The sequence below is a fragment of the Salmo trutta genome, chromosome 22 (genome assembly GCF_901001165.1).
Source record: "Salmo trutta chromosome 22, fSalTru1.1, whole genome shotgun sequence".
Classification (NCBI taxonomy): domain Eukaryota; kingdom Metazoa; phylum Chordata; class Actinopteri; order Salmoniformes; family Salmonidae; genus Salmo; species Salmo trutta.
This window is the reverse complement of record NC_042978.1, coordinates 14,629,120-14,643,817: the sequence shown is the minus strand read 5'-3', so window position 1 is coordinate 14,643,817 and position 14,698 is coordinate 14,629,120. Positions and strand designations below refer to the sequence as shown.

The following is a 14,698-nucleotide window of genomic DNA, read 5'->3' as shown; positions in this document are numbered from 1 at the left end:
GGGTGTGTTTGTGTCTTGTCCATGGAGCACCACTGGTCTCTGAGATATTGCTAACTGGTCCCTCAGATAGTTGTCTGAGAACTTAAGTATTCAAATGTTCGATTTCAATGTAAGTGATCCTCCAAAAGTGTTTGTTTTAATCCTAAGAGAAGATCCATAACTTGCCAGTCCCTGGTACAAAAACTGTTACGAAACCCTGTTCTATAGCATAACACAGACATTAGTGGGGTTGTGCTTGACCATAACAGCAGTGGCATCCATCTCTTGGTAGTGATAAAGTCCTCAGGGTAGAGGCCTGCGTATCCCACATCCTCCACGGACCTCCTCTTCTGGACATGGTGGAGGAGGATACTGTAGGTCCCCGTCAGGGGGCTGCAATTGTCTGTACAGGTGTCGCTCTGCAGATGGACCGCCATGATGCACAGGTCAGAAAGGGCCAACTTCACCTCCTGCTCCTCCACACACAGGACCTGGGAGGTCCCCGCTAGGTAGAAGGGTGTCTGGGGCAGGGGGGCATACGCCCGGGGGTACACGATGCTCTTCAGCCACATGCTGGTCATGATCTGGGAGATGGAGTCATGGTCAGAGGGCAGTTGCCTCAGCATGCTCTTTGTGGCCTGCTGGCAGGGGTTTGGGTACGTAGCCGGAGAAGGCGTAGGCTCCTTGTATGGTGCAGCGCTTCAGCTGCCCCAGGTTGTCGGCGTGGAAAAGCATGGTAGCGGTGACCATGAAGTAGAGGAGGATGCCCAAGGCCCAGATGTCCACATAACGACCCATGTAGCCTTTCTCTTTGAAGAGCTCTGGAGTGGCGTAGGATGTGGAACAAAAGAACGTGGTGAGGACCTCGGTTGGACCAGTCACTATGCTGAAGCCAAGGTCTCCCACATTAATGCAGTAGCTGGTGGTGTAGAAGACATTCTCTGCTTTCATGTCTCGGTGGACAATGTTGTTGTTGTGCTGGAAGGATAACAAAAAGGGGTGGGGTGGGGGTGCGTTTGTTGGATGTTGCTACAAAATTACGATGATTCAGAGGGGTTGGGTTAAATGCGGAAGAGACATTTCGATTGAATGCATTCACTTGTGCAACTGACTAGGTATCCCCCTTTCTCTTTGCCTCTCTAAATCAAGCAAGCAAGAGTACAATCATTGGATACACGCTGGTAAGTCATGACTGTAGACATAAATTATGCATTGATGAGAAAGTTACCCACCCAATCCTCAAGCAGCCCTAATTATGGAGTGGAATTGACATCTGTGCATGTTTACTGTTCAACGCTTTCAGTGGGTATAGCTCACCATGTGTTTGATGGCTGAGATGATCTGGGCAAAGATGAGCTTGGTCTCCAGGTCAGACAAATGGCCCCTGTTGGCGATACGTGAGTAGAGATCCCCCCCACTACCCTACTCCATCACCAGGTTCAGGAGCTTGAAGTGGTCTCTATCACCTTGTAATGGCCATTTTGTTACATTTTCCAAAGTGGTATCAGTTGTAGACTGCTCAACTCTCATTCTTGGTACTGTATCAGTCAGACTTGATGAAGGAATGAACCAAATAACTATTTAACTAACTATTGAAAGGATGACGAACTAATAAACGGTAGCCCTCCTTACCTTTATTCAAGGTATGAATCCCCAATCTAACATTGCCACACCCTATTTCCCCCCTGAGTTCGTAGAAGGAGATCCTTCGGCCCAGTGTAAGGTCATTGACCACCCTCTGGTCTAGGGTCAGTTCTGGTATAATAGGAAGGACTTTGGGTGAATTGTTCACCGAGTCTCACTCGTCTCGCTTGTCTTGGCTTTCTTCTCCTCCTTGTCCTTGCATTTCGGGCTAGTCTGGATTTGAGTCCTAAAGGCGCAAAGGGGAAAAAATTATCAAAATTAGAGGTGAGATTTTATACTTAAACCCCTTTGTGGTGTCCTATTGGTAGTTACAGTCTTGCCACATCGCTGCAACTCCCATATGGACTTGTGAGAGGCGAAAGTCGAGAGCCATGCGTCCTCCAAAACACGACCCTGTCAAGCCGCACTGCTCGCTTAACCCCGAATCCAGCCGCATCAATGTGTTGGAGGAAACACCATTCAGCTGGCGACCGAAGTCAGCTCGCAGGCGACCGAAGTCAGCTCGCAGGCGACCGAAGTCAGCTCGCAGGCGACCGAAGTCAGCTCGCAGGCGACCGAAGTCAGCTCGCAGGCGACCGAAGTCAGCTCGCAGGCGACCGAAGTCAGCTCGCAGGCGACCGGTCCGCCACAAGAAGTCGCTAGAGCGCGATGGGACAAGAAAATCCCTGCTGGCCAAACCCTCCCCTAACCTGGAAGACACTGGGCTAATTGTACGCCACCTCATGGGTCTCCATGTCCCGGTCACTGGCACAACCTGGGTCTGTATTGACACCTCAAGCACTGTGATTGTGCCTTAGACCACTACACCACTCGGGAGGCCCCAGAGGTGAGATTTTAATTTGGATGAGATTCACTGTGTTCGATAGCAGGGACTCCGATTTGTGACTAGGGTAATAGAAGTACACTGTTAATCAATTTCAACCTGGTTGCCATTTTCCATGGAATCTCCAGTTGGCTGTATGATTTACATACACCGAGCAAAAATATAAACGCAACATGTAAAGTGGTGTTCCCATGTTTTATGAGCTGAAATAAAGGATCCCAGAAATTTCCCATACGCACAAGAAGCATATTTCTCTCAAATTTTGTGCAGAATTTTTTTTCCATCCCTGTTAGTGAGCATTTCCCCTTTTCCAAGATAATCCATCCACTTGACAGGTTTGGCATATCAATAAGCTGATTAAACAGCATGATGATTATACAGGTGCACCTTGTGCTGGGGACAATAAAAGGCCACTCTAAAATGTGCGGTTTTGTCACACAACACAATGCTAAAGTTTTGAGGGAGCGTGCAATTGGCATGCTGACTACAGGAATGTCCACCAGAGCTGTTGCCAGAGAATTGAATGTTCATTTCTATACCATAAGCAGCCTCCAATGTCGTTTTTAGAGAATTTGGCAATATGTCCAATCGGCCTCACAACTGCAGACCACGTGTATGGTGAAGTGTGGGTGAGCGGTTTGCTGACGTCAATGTTGGAAACAGATTGCCCCATGGTGGAGGTCAGGTTATGGTATGGGCAGGCATAAGCTACGGACAATTAACAAAATTGAATTTTATTGATGGCAGCTTGAATGCACAGAGATACCATAACGAGATCCTGAGGCCCATTGTCATGCCATTAATTTACCACCATCATGTTTCAGCAAGATAATCAATCAAATTTCAATCAAATGTATTTATAAAGCCCTTCTTACTTCAGCTGATGTCACAAAGTGCTGTACAGAAACCCAGCCTAAAACCTCAAACAGCAAGCAATGGAGGTGTAGAAGCACAGTGGCTAGGAAAAACTCCCTAGAAAGGCCAGAACCTAGGAAGAAACCTCGAGAGGAACCAGGCTATGAGGGGTGGCCAGTCCTCTTCTGGCTGTGCCGGGTGGAGATTATAACAGAACATGGCTAAGATGTTCAAATGTTCATAGATGACCAGCAGGGTGAAATAATAATAATCACAGTGGTTGTCGAGGGTGCAACAGGTCAACACCTCAGGAGTAAATGTCAGTTGGCTTTTCATAGCCGATCATTCAGAGTATCTCTACCGCTCCTGCTGTCTCTAGAGAGTTGAAAACAGCAGGTCTGGGACAGGTAGCACGTCCGGTGAACAGGTCAGGGTTCCATAGCTGCAGGCAGAACAGTTGAAACTGGAGCAGCAGCACGGCCAGGTGGACTGGGGACAGCAAGGAGTCATCAGGCCAGGTAGTCCTGAGGCATGGTCCTAGGGCTCAGGTCCTCCGAGAGAGAGAGAGAGAGAAAGAAAGAAAGAAAATTAGAGAGTGCATACTTAAATTCACACAGGAGACTGGATAAGACAGGAGAAATACTCCAGATATAACAGACTGACCCTAGCCCCCCGACACATAAACTACTGCAGCATAAATACTGGAGGCTGAGACAGAAGGGGTTTGGAGACACTGTGGCCCCATCTGACGATACAGGGCCAAACAGGCAGGATATAACCCCACCCACTTTGCCAAAGCACAGCCCCCACACCACTAGAGGGATATCTTCAACCACCAACTTACCATCCTGAGACAAGGCCAAGTATGGCCCACAAAGATCTCCGCCACGGCACAACTCAGGGGGGGGGGGGGGGGGGGGGGGGGCGCTAACCCGGACAGGAAGATCACGTCAGGGACTCAACCCACTCAAGTGACGCACCTCTATGTACAGATCCTTGTGCACGGCCCCATGTCACAAGGATCTGTACATAATTCCTGAAAATTGAAAATGTCTATTATTCCATGGCCTGCATACTCACCAGACGTCACTCATTGAGCATGTTTGGAATGCTCTGGATCGATGTGTACGACAGCGTGTTCTATTTCCCAGCAATATCCAACAACTTCACACAGCCATTGAAGAGGAGTGGGAGAACATTCCACAGGCCACAATCAAATGCCTGATCAACTCTATGCAAAGGAGATGTGTCGCATTGCATGAGACAAATGGTGGTCATACCAGATACTGACTGGTTTTCTGATCCACACCCCTAACTTTTTTTTTAAAGATATCTGTGACCAACAGATGCATAATATCTGAATTCCCAGACTTGTGAAATCCATAGATTAGGGGCTAATGAGTGTAGATGAAGGGGAGGAAACAGTTTAAAGAATGATTTTTAAGCCTTTAGACAGTTGAGACACGGATTGTGTATGTGTGCCATTCAGATGGTGAATGGGCAAGACAAAATATTTAAGTGCCTTTGAACGAGAAATGGTAGTAGGTGCCAGGCGCACTGGTTTGTGTCAAGAACTGCAACGGTGCTGGGTTTTTCACGCTCAGCAGTTTCCCCTTTGTATCAAGAATGGTCCACCACCCAAAGGACATCCAGCCAACTTGACACAACTGTGGGAAGCATTGGAGTCAACATGAGCCAGCATCCCTGTGGAACCCTTTCGACATCTTGTAGAGTCCATGTCCCCAACGAATTGAGGCTGTTCTGAGGCTGAAACTCAAGTAGGGGAATGCAACTAAATATTAGGAAGGTGCTCCTAATGTTTTGTACACTCAGTTTATATTGGGCTGGCAGCACCTTTGCTTTCATGTGCAGGATTAGCTAATGAGGCCAGCATCTAATTTCTGACCTACCCCTCAATTAAATAAAACATGAATCAAACTAAATGAATGGCCTGTTTGACCATTTAAGTATTTTCATGCGAATTTGATATCCATGCCATCCTAGTACATTGCCCTGGTAAGAGCAAGAATACAGAAATGAAATGGTAAAATATGATGGAAGTGCCTCCCATTGTTCTGTGATGTATAACCAATGTAGCCTTCAGACAATAGACTTGTGAAGACTATTATGTCATGAGGGCCTAAGGCAACAAGCGCATCAGGTTTCAGAGCACAGGACCATTTTTAAAAGTGAGAAGCGTATTTACTTATACATTTATCTCGAGGTCGTCTCTATTTATTTCTAATCCTTGCAGTTCTGTGCTCTCAATCTGGTTTGTATTTGATGGATGCAGACAGATCAAAGACGTTGCTCTCTCCATTGGAAACACCCCCAATACAGGTCAGGATTAGAAACCGGCTTTTAGACAGAGCTCAGTTTAGGAGGTTAGTTCTCGTCACAGTGTTCTATAAAATACAACTTAAAATGCAATAGATTACATTCAGTGTATGGGGTAGTGGACACTCTTGCTATGATACAATGAGCTCTCTGGTTTAATTGTTACATAAAACAATAATCGGTTGTAGCAGGATCAGTGATCCTGAACTTTAATGTGATCATATTTTCAGATGCAAAGCAATACAATTTCTCTGTAACGCTTTTAAACAGACATTTGTTTTACTGTTATTTTACCAGGTAAGTTGACTGAGAACACATTCTCATTTACAGCAACAACCTGGGGAATAGTTTCAGGGGATGAATGAGCCAATTGTAAGCTGGGGATGATTAGATGGCCATGATGGTATGAGGGCCAGATTGGGAATTTAGCCAGGACACCAGGGTTAACACCCCATCTGAAAGACAGCACCCTACACAGGGCAATGGGATATTTTTTAGACCAGAGGAAAGAGTGCCTCCTACTGGCCCTCCAACACCACTTCGAGCAGCATCTGGTCTCCCATCCAGGGACTGACCAGGACCAACCCTGCTTAACTTCAGAAGCAAGCCAGCAGTGGGATGCATGGTGGTAGGCATCCCATAGCTTCTCCATAGCTGTCTGTTTTGTGCTTGCAGTTGCCTTACATACATTCATTTCTGAATCAGGAAACTGTATTACAGGAGTTCCCAAATAAAAAGCAAAGAAGTGTACACAGACTTCCAAGCTAAAAACATTTGTGATTATTTGCTTGAAAAAACTATGTTCCATATATTCTACTATTGCCGTAAAGAAAATACACAATTTCATAATGCCCTATATAAATGGCAACACATATTTTTACGGGATACAATAAATGTCCCATTGATCTGGCCCCAGTGATGTACTGGGCCGTATGCACTAGGGCCAAGCATCCTGCCATCCAGGACATATATATTAGGCGGTGTCAGAGGAAAGACCAAAAAATTGTCAAAGACTCCAGTCACCCAAGTCATAGATTGATTTGTCCGTTGGACTGCTAGATGGTGAAGCGTGATTCATCACTCCAGAGAAAGTGTTTCCACTACTCCAGAGTCCAAGCTTTACACCACTCAAGCCGACACTTGGCATTGCGCATGGTGATCTTAGGCTTGTGTGTGGCTGCTCGGCCATGGAAACGCATTTCATTAAGCTCCCGACGAACAGTTCTTGTGCTGAAGTTGCTTCCAGAGGCAGTTTGGAACTTGGTAGTGAGTGTTGCAACTGAGGACAGAAGATTTTTATGTGATACGTGTTTCAGCACTCCCGTTCTGTGAGCTTGTGTTGCCTACCACTTCATGGCTGAGCCTTTGTCACTCCTAGATGTTTCCACTTCACAATAACAGCAGGGCAGCTCTAGCAGGGCAGAAATTTGACCAACTGACTTTTTGGAAAGGTGGCATCCTATGACGGTGTCACGTTGAAAGTCACTGAGCTCTTCAGTAAGGCCATTCTACTGCCAATGTTTGTCTATGGAGATTGCTCAATTTTATACACCTGTCAGCAATGAGTGTGGCTGAAAAAGCCTAATCCACTCATTTGAAGAGGTGTCTACATACTATGGTATGTACAGTGCATTCGGCAAGTATTGAGACCCCTTGACTTTTTCCACATTTTGTTATGTTACTGCCTTATTCTAAAATTGATTAAATTGTTGCTGTTTTTTCCTCAACCTACCAGAATAATGACAAAGCAAAAACTGTTTTTTTTATGTTTGCAAATGTATTAAAATATTAAATAAAAACAGAAATATCACATATACATAAGTATCAGACCCTTTACTCAGGACTTTGTTGAAACACCTTTAGCAGCGATTACAGACACGTTTTTGGGGTATGATGCTACAAGCTTGGCACACTATTTTGAGAGTTTCTCCCATTCTTCTCTGCAGATCCTCTCAAGCTCTGTCAGGCTTGATGCGGAACGTCGCAGCACAGCTATTTCAGGTCTCTCCAGAGATGTTCGATTGGGTTCAAGTCCAGGCTCTGGCTGGGCCACTCAAGGACATTCAGAGACTTGTCCCGAAGCCACTCCTGTGTTGTCTTGGCTGTGTGCTTAGGATCATTGTCCTGTTGGAAGGTGAACCTTCGCCCCAGCCTGAGGTCCTGAGCAGGTTTTCATCAAGGATCTCTCTGTACTTTGCTCCATTCATCTTTCCCTTGATCCTAACTGCTCTCCCAGTCCATGCCACAGAAAAACATCCCCACAGCATGATGTTGCCACCACCATGTTTCACCGTACGGATGGTGCCAGGTTTCCTCCAGACGTGATGCTTGGCTTCAGGCCAAAGAGTTCAATCTTGGATTTATCAGACCAGAGTATCTTGTTACTCATTCTCTGAGAGTCTTTAGGTGCCTTTTGGGCAACTCCAAGTGGGCTGTCATGGGCCTATTGCCGAGGAGTGGCTTCCGTTTGGACACGCTATCATAAAGGCCTGATTGTTGGCGTGCTGCAGAGATGGTTGTCCTTCTGGAAGGTTCTCCCATCTCCACAGAGGAACTCTAGAGCTCTATCAGAGTGACCATTGGGTTCTTGGTCACCTCCCTGACCAAAGCCCTTCTTCCCTGTTTGCTCATTTTGGCTGGGCGACCAGCTCTAGGAAGTCCTGGTGGTTCCAGACTTCTTCCATTTAAGAATGATGGAGGCCACTGTGTTATTGGGGACCTTCAAAGCTGCAGAAATGCTTTGGTACCCTTCCCCTCAACACAATCCTGTCTCGGCGCTCTACGGACAGTTGTTTTGACTTTATGGCTTGGTTTCTTCTCTGACATGCACTGTGAACTGTGGGACCTTATATAGATAGGTGTGTGCCTTTCCAGATCATGTCCAATCATTTGAATTTACAACAGGTGGACTCCAATCAAGTTGTAGAAACATCATTGAAGATCAATGGAAACAGGATGCACCTGAGCTCAATTTCGAGTCTCATTGCAAAGCGTCTGAATACTTAGGTAAAACCGGTATTTCTTTTGTTGGTTTTTTATACATTTGAAAAATTTCAAAAAAAATGTTTTTGCTTTGTCATGATGGGGTATTGTGTGCAGATTGCTTTGGATTCTTTATTTATTTAATCGATTTTAGAATAAGGCTGTAACGTAACAAAACGTGGAAAATGTCAAGGGGTCTGAATACTTTCCGAAGGCAGTGCCGCTTGGGCCTTATGGCTTAATTAGATACCGACATAGACAAAGCAGCACTAACAGCTATTTCACATAAATCTATCTAGGCCTATTATCACTTAATCATTGAGCAATATTGAAAGGTGGGCCTATCAAATTCAATATGTACCACAGGTCTATCTACAAACAATTCAAACAATGAGTAATTGAATACATTTCTAAATTATTGGATGAGCAGTAATAGAGAGATGTAGATGTACATTTTATGTAACAGATATGATGAAGTTGTTCATTAGGGTCGTGATCTGTCATCTTTTCTTTTTAGCAGCCTGGCCGTTCTGTAGTCAATGTTTCACAACGTTTAAGAGCGCTAAGGAGTTGTGAACATTCACCAATGGCTTAAACCAAAGATTTGTTTGCCCATGGTTCAAGCCAATCCTCACCTCATGAAGTCGGCCATTCCACCAATCACACTCAAGGAATAGTTGGCGGGAGTGGAAGGGGAGGAACATTTGAATGTATTATTCACGAATCAGAACTAGGTACGTTTTTGACGACTCGTTTGTGTACAAGATAATGGCGTCAACTGTTGCAGTGCCTGTCGCCCCAACAGTGTCGGACCCAGAGCGGTGTGAAGGCGAGGAAGAGTTACGGGGGATCGAGGCTGAAGTAGAGAATGACCAACATACTGGGCCCGTTGCAGCACCCCCCCAGAACCGTCTAGCGAAGTTGCCGCTTTCCCGTATCAAGGCACTGATGAAAGCGGACCCAGACGTGTCCCTCGCCAGTCAAGAGTCTGTGTTTATCATTGCTAAAGCCACAGTAAGTTAAAAGTATTACATTCCATTAAGTTAGCACCGCCCTAGCAGTATTAGTTTGATTTCATATTTTGTAGCGTACAGTCAAGGTGGGTTAATGTCATGTTGCTAGCCAGTTTATTTACATTTGTGATTTAGGAGATTATCCAGAGCAATTTACAGGAACAATTAGGGTTAAGTGCCTTGCTCAAAGGCACATCGACTGATTTTTCACCTAGTCGGCTTTGGGATTCAGAAACGCTCTAAACGGTTAGGCTATAGAGCCCCACAGTGACGTGTCATAAAGCCTAGCGGTCAAACAGGGAAATGGTTCCAATCGTTTTTCCACCATTAATTTTTCAAAAAGATGTCGCATATAGCTTACATTTTGTAGATTACATTTTTTTTTTCTTCACTGCATCAGGGATAGCCTACACAGACGTTTCGGCTTTGTAGGTGAAATTATCTTTTCATTCAAATCAGCATTTGTAGGGAACAACTGATGAGGAGCAGGTGCTTCTAATCAGGGTTGTCATCTGCCAATCAGGGATGTCTTTCCTGGTCTACGTCTATACAAGTTAGTCACAAAGAAATACAGAATTATTGGGTAAGGGAGCGGGCACGAAGGGCAATTCATGAATCAATTGACTTAGGTGTCTTCTCACTTGGATACATTATATAAATTCATGAGATGGCTTACTGCATTTACATTTACGTCATTTAGCAGACGCTCTTATCCAGAGCGACTTACTGCAAAGGACATCAGGCTCAACCGTTCATAAATATGTGGGACTGTAGTGCTGCAGTGCAAATCAAATTGTATTGGTCACGTACACATTTAGCAGATGTTATTGCGTCCTAGCTCCATTAATTCCGTAATATCTAACAATTCACAACAATACACACATCTAAAAGTACAATTATGGAATATAAGAATTAAATATTAGGATGAGCAATGTCGGAGTGATATTGACTAAAATACAGTAGAATAGAATACAGTACATAAACTCAGCAAAAAAAGAAACGTCCTCTCACTGTCAACAGCGTTTATTTTCAGCAAACTTAACGTGTAAATATTTGTATGAACATAAGATTCAACAACTGAGACATAAACTGAACAAGTTCCACAGACATGTGACTAACAGAAATTGAATAATGTGTTCCTGAACAAAGGGGGGGGTCAAAATCAAAAGTAACAGTCAGTATCTGGTGTGGCCACCAGCTGTATTAAGTACTGCAGTGCATCTCCTCCTCATGGACTGCACCAGATTTGCCAGTTCTTGCTGTGAGATGTTACCTCGCTCTTCCACCAAGGCACCTGCAAGTGCCTGGACATTTCTGGGGGGAATGGCCCTAGCCCTCACCCTCTGATCCAACAGGTCCCAGGCGTGCTCAATGGGATTGAGATCCAGGCTCTTTGCTGGCCATGGCAGATCACTGACATTCCTGTTTTACAGGAAGTCACGCACAGAACGAGCAGTATGGCTGGTGGCATTGTCATGCTGGAGGGTCATGTCAGGATGAGCCTGCAGGAAGGGTACCACATGAGAGAGGAGGATGTCTTCCCTGTAACGCACAGCGTTGAGATTGCTTGCAATGACAACAAGCTCAGTCCGATGATGCTGTGACACACCGCCCCAGACCATGACGGACCCTCCACCTCCAAATCGATCCCGCTGCAGAGTACAGGCCTCGGTGTAACGCTCACTCCTTCGACGATAAATTCGAATCCGAGCATCGCCCATGGTGAGACAAAACCGCGACTCGTCAGTGAAGAGCACTTTTTGCCAGCCCTGTCTGGTCCAGCGACGGTGGGTTTGTGCCCATAGGCGACGTTGTTGCTGGTGGTGTCTGGTGAGGACCTGCCTTACAACAGGCCTACAAGCCCTCAGTCCAGCCTCTCTCAGCCTATTGCGGACAGTCTGAGCACTGATGGAGGGATTGTGCGTTCCTGGTGTAACTCGGGCAGTTGTTGTTGCCATCCTGTACCTGTGTGATGTTCAGATGTACCAATCCTGTGCTGGTGTTACACGTGGTCTGCCACTGCGAGGACGATCAGCTGTCCGTCCTGTCTCCCTGTAGCGCTGTCTTAAGCATCTCACAGTATGGACATTGCAATTTATTGCCCTGGCCACATCTGCAGTCCTCATGCCTCCTTGCAGCATGCCTAAGGCACGTTCACGCAGATGAGCAGGGACCCTGGGCATCTTTCTTTTGGTGTTTTTCAGAGTCAGTAGAAAGGCCTCTTTAGTGTCCTAAGTTTTCATAACTGTGACCTTAATTGCCTACCGTCTATAAGCTGTTAGTGCCTTAACGACCGTTCCACAGGTGCATGTTCATTAATTGTTTATGGTTCATTGAACAAGCATGGGAAACAGTGTTTAAACCCTTTACAATGAAGATCGGTGAAGTTATTTGGATTTTTACAAATTATTTTTGAAAGCCAGGGTCCTGATAAGGGAACGTTTCTTTTTTTGCTGAGTTTACATATGAAATTAGTAAAGCAGTGTGTAAACATTAATAAAGTGACTAGTGTTCCATTATATTGGGCAGCAGGGCTGAGTACCCGGGTGGTAGCCGACTAGTGTTGGCTATTTAACAGTCTGATCGCCTTGAGATAGAAACTGTTTTTCATTCTCTCGGTCCCAGCTTTGATGCACCTGTACTGACCTCGGCTTCGGGGTGAACAGGCTGTGGCTCGGGTGGTTGATGTCCTTGATGATCTTTTTGACCTTCCTGTGACATCGGGTGCTGTAGGTGTCCTGGAGGGCAGGCAGTGTGCCGCCGGTGATGCGTTGGGCAGACCACCCAAGAAGCTGGTGTTTGGATGATATATTGGCACGGTTTGACTGCCTAACAACACCTATGCCGATATATCCTCCAAACACTGGCCTCTCGGGCATGATCACTTAATGAGTCATAATACCCATAGAGCCTAGCGGTCAAACAGGCAAATGCTTCTAGTTGTTATTCCACCGCTTAAAGTAAGGAGGCTGCTGCAACAGGCCCAGTTTGTTGGTTGTTCTCTTCTTCAGCGTCGTTCCCCCGTAACTCTTCCTCGCCTTAACACCGCTCTGGGTCCGACTCAGTAGGTGCCACAGGGGCGACAGACACTGCAACAGTTGACGCCGGTTATCAAAACGTCACAGTAAGCCTACACAAATCACAGCCCTTATTTTAAGTGTTTCTAAAATCCCCTATGGGGAAAAATGAATGGTGGGAAAACTATTGGAACCATTTCCCTGTTTGACCGCTAGGTTTTATGGGTATTATGACTCATGCTGTGGTACTCTATTCCAGATACAGAGTGAAGTCGGGGAGGATTGTAGGAAGGACCTAGTTTATGTTCCTTGTAGTTCACTGGTCATCAACTGTTGAGCTACTTGGTGTGCAGGCTTTTGTTTCAACCCAGCACCAACACATCATTGCTGTAAAGGCAATATCTAGCTTAGCTACCTAAGATGACATATTTGTATTTTTTTAACCTTTTATTTAACTAGGCAAGTCAGTGAAGAGCAAATTCTTATTTACAATGACGGCCTTGTTCAGGGGCAGAACGACAGATTTTTACCTTGTCAGCTCGGGGATTCGATCTAGCAACCTTTCGGTTACTGGCCCAACGCACTAACCACTAGGCTACCTGCCGCACATTCACTTTACTGTAGTCACAATGCACTTATCGCTGTGACATATAACATGTTACTGACTGTATACTAAACTTCATGTGTTCCAGGAACTCTTTGTTGAAATGATTGCCAAAGATGCCCTGGTGTATGCCCAGCAAGGAAAGAGGAAAACTTTGCAGAGGAAAGATTTAGGTTAGTAATGTCAAGCAGACATGATCATATAGTACACCAATCATACCATATGATTATTGCTAAGTGTAATGGTCACCACCCTCTGGTTTTGGAGAGCTACATGGTATTCCAGGCTTTAGTTCCATCCCTTTACTAAACACGTGTTAGGCCTAACTGATTCAACCGATCGAGGTCTTAGTGCAGTGCTAGAATAAAAGCCTGCACACCATGTAGCTCTACAGGGCCAGGATCGGGGGTCATTTAGGCCAGCCTTTGACTTTAGTTCTTCTAGCTATTGTGTTTTCTTTGTTGTTTCCACTAACAGACAATGCAATAGAGACCATAGATGAGTTTGCCTTTTTGGAAGGTAAGTTCCCTTCCAAGCATCTATCTTCACTAAACCTCCACCATAATTTTTTCTTCGTCAGATTGATAATAGATTTTTTGTAATTGAATGACCACGCTGTGTTGCATTATCCTGAGTCGTTGGCTAGTGAATCAGTGAATATAGGTTTGTGTAACCGGTTTGACAAGATTTTCTTTGTCTGTTCTCTTTAAAGGCACTCTAGACGCCTAGACACACTCAGGAGACAGCAGGCAGTTCAAGGATCAGAAGCATTCTTCATCATAAGGATAAGAGACATTTGGAAAACAGACTGGCCTGTCTTACTTTTGAAGTGATATCGCTGAGTTGGTACTGGTCACAAGGACTTACCTTCCTGGACATAAACTGTAAAGACATCAGTGATGATCCTCCCTCAGTTAGTCTTGTATGCAAGGAGTCTGCCATTTTTTATTTGTAAATCATGTGAGATTATGTTGAAGTAAATCATAGTGTATAAACCTGATAATTTATAGTTTTAATAAAATAAGTTTTATTAGGAACTCTTTTTTTTTCTCAAAGTAGCGTCAGAAATAAATCCATCCACATTACTATACCATAGTGTCAACTGTTTAGGCAACAACCACACATTTTCCATTGTGAGGAAAATACAGTTGAAGTCGGAAGTTTACATACACCTTAGCCAAATACATTTAAACTCAGTGTTTCACAATTCCTGACATTTAATCCAAGTAAAGATTCCCTGTCTTAGGTCAGTTAGGATAACCACTTTATTTTAAGAATCTGAAATGTCAGAATAATAGTAGAGATAATGATTTATTTCAGATTTTATTTGTTTCATCACATTCCCAGTGGGTCAGAAGTTTGCCTACACTCAATTAGTATTTGGTAGCATTGCCTTTAAATTGTTTAACTTGGGTCAAACGTTTTGGGTTAACTTCCACAAGCT

General features: G+C 44.8%; 1 protein-coding gene and 1 pseudogene across 1 annotated transcript; one reads left to right on the top strand and one right to left on the bottom strand.

Annotated features, from left to right (window-relative positions):
- Positions 1-582: 582 nt before the first annotated feature.
- LOC115158953 (serine/threonine-protein kinase NIM1-like) lies at positions 583-9,272 on the bottom strand (annotated as a pseudogene).
- On the top strand, positions 9,268-14,291 carry LOC115158173 (DNA polymerase epsilon subunit 4). The gene is made up of 4 exons (XM_029706798.1): positions 9,268-9,634; positions 13,343-13,427; positions 13,732-13,773; positions 13,967-14,291. The coding sequence occupies exons 1-4, from the start codon at positions 9,329-9,331 to the stop codon at positions 13,981-13,983; spliced, it is 450 nt and encodes a 149-aa protein (XP_029562658.1). The 5' UTR covers positions 9,268-9,328; the 3' UTR covers positions 13,984-14,291.
- Positions 14,292-14,698: the final 407 nt, after the last annotated feature.

Coding starts and splice junctions, on each gene's coding strand:
- LOC115158173 (XM_029706798.1), top strand. CDS start 9,329: ATGTATTATTCACGAATCAGAACTAGGTACGTTTTTGACGACTCGTTT. Junction 9,635..13,342: donor TTATCATTGCTAAAGCCACA/GTAAGTTAAAAG, acceptor CATGTGTTCCAG/GAACTCTTTGTTGAAATGAT. Junction 13,428..13,731: donor TTTGCAGAGGAAAGATTTAG/GTTAGTAATGTC, acceptor TTCCACTAACAG/ACAATGCAATAGAGACCATA.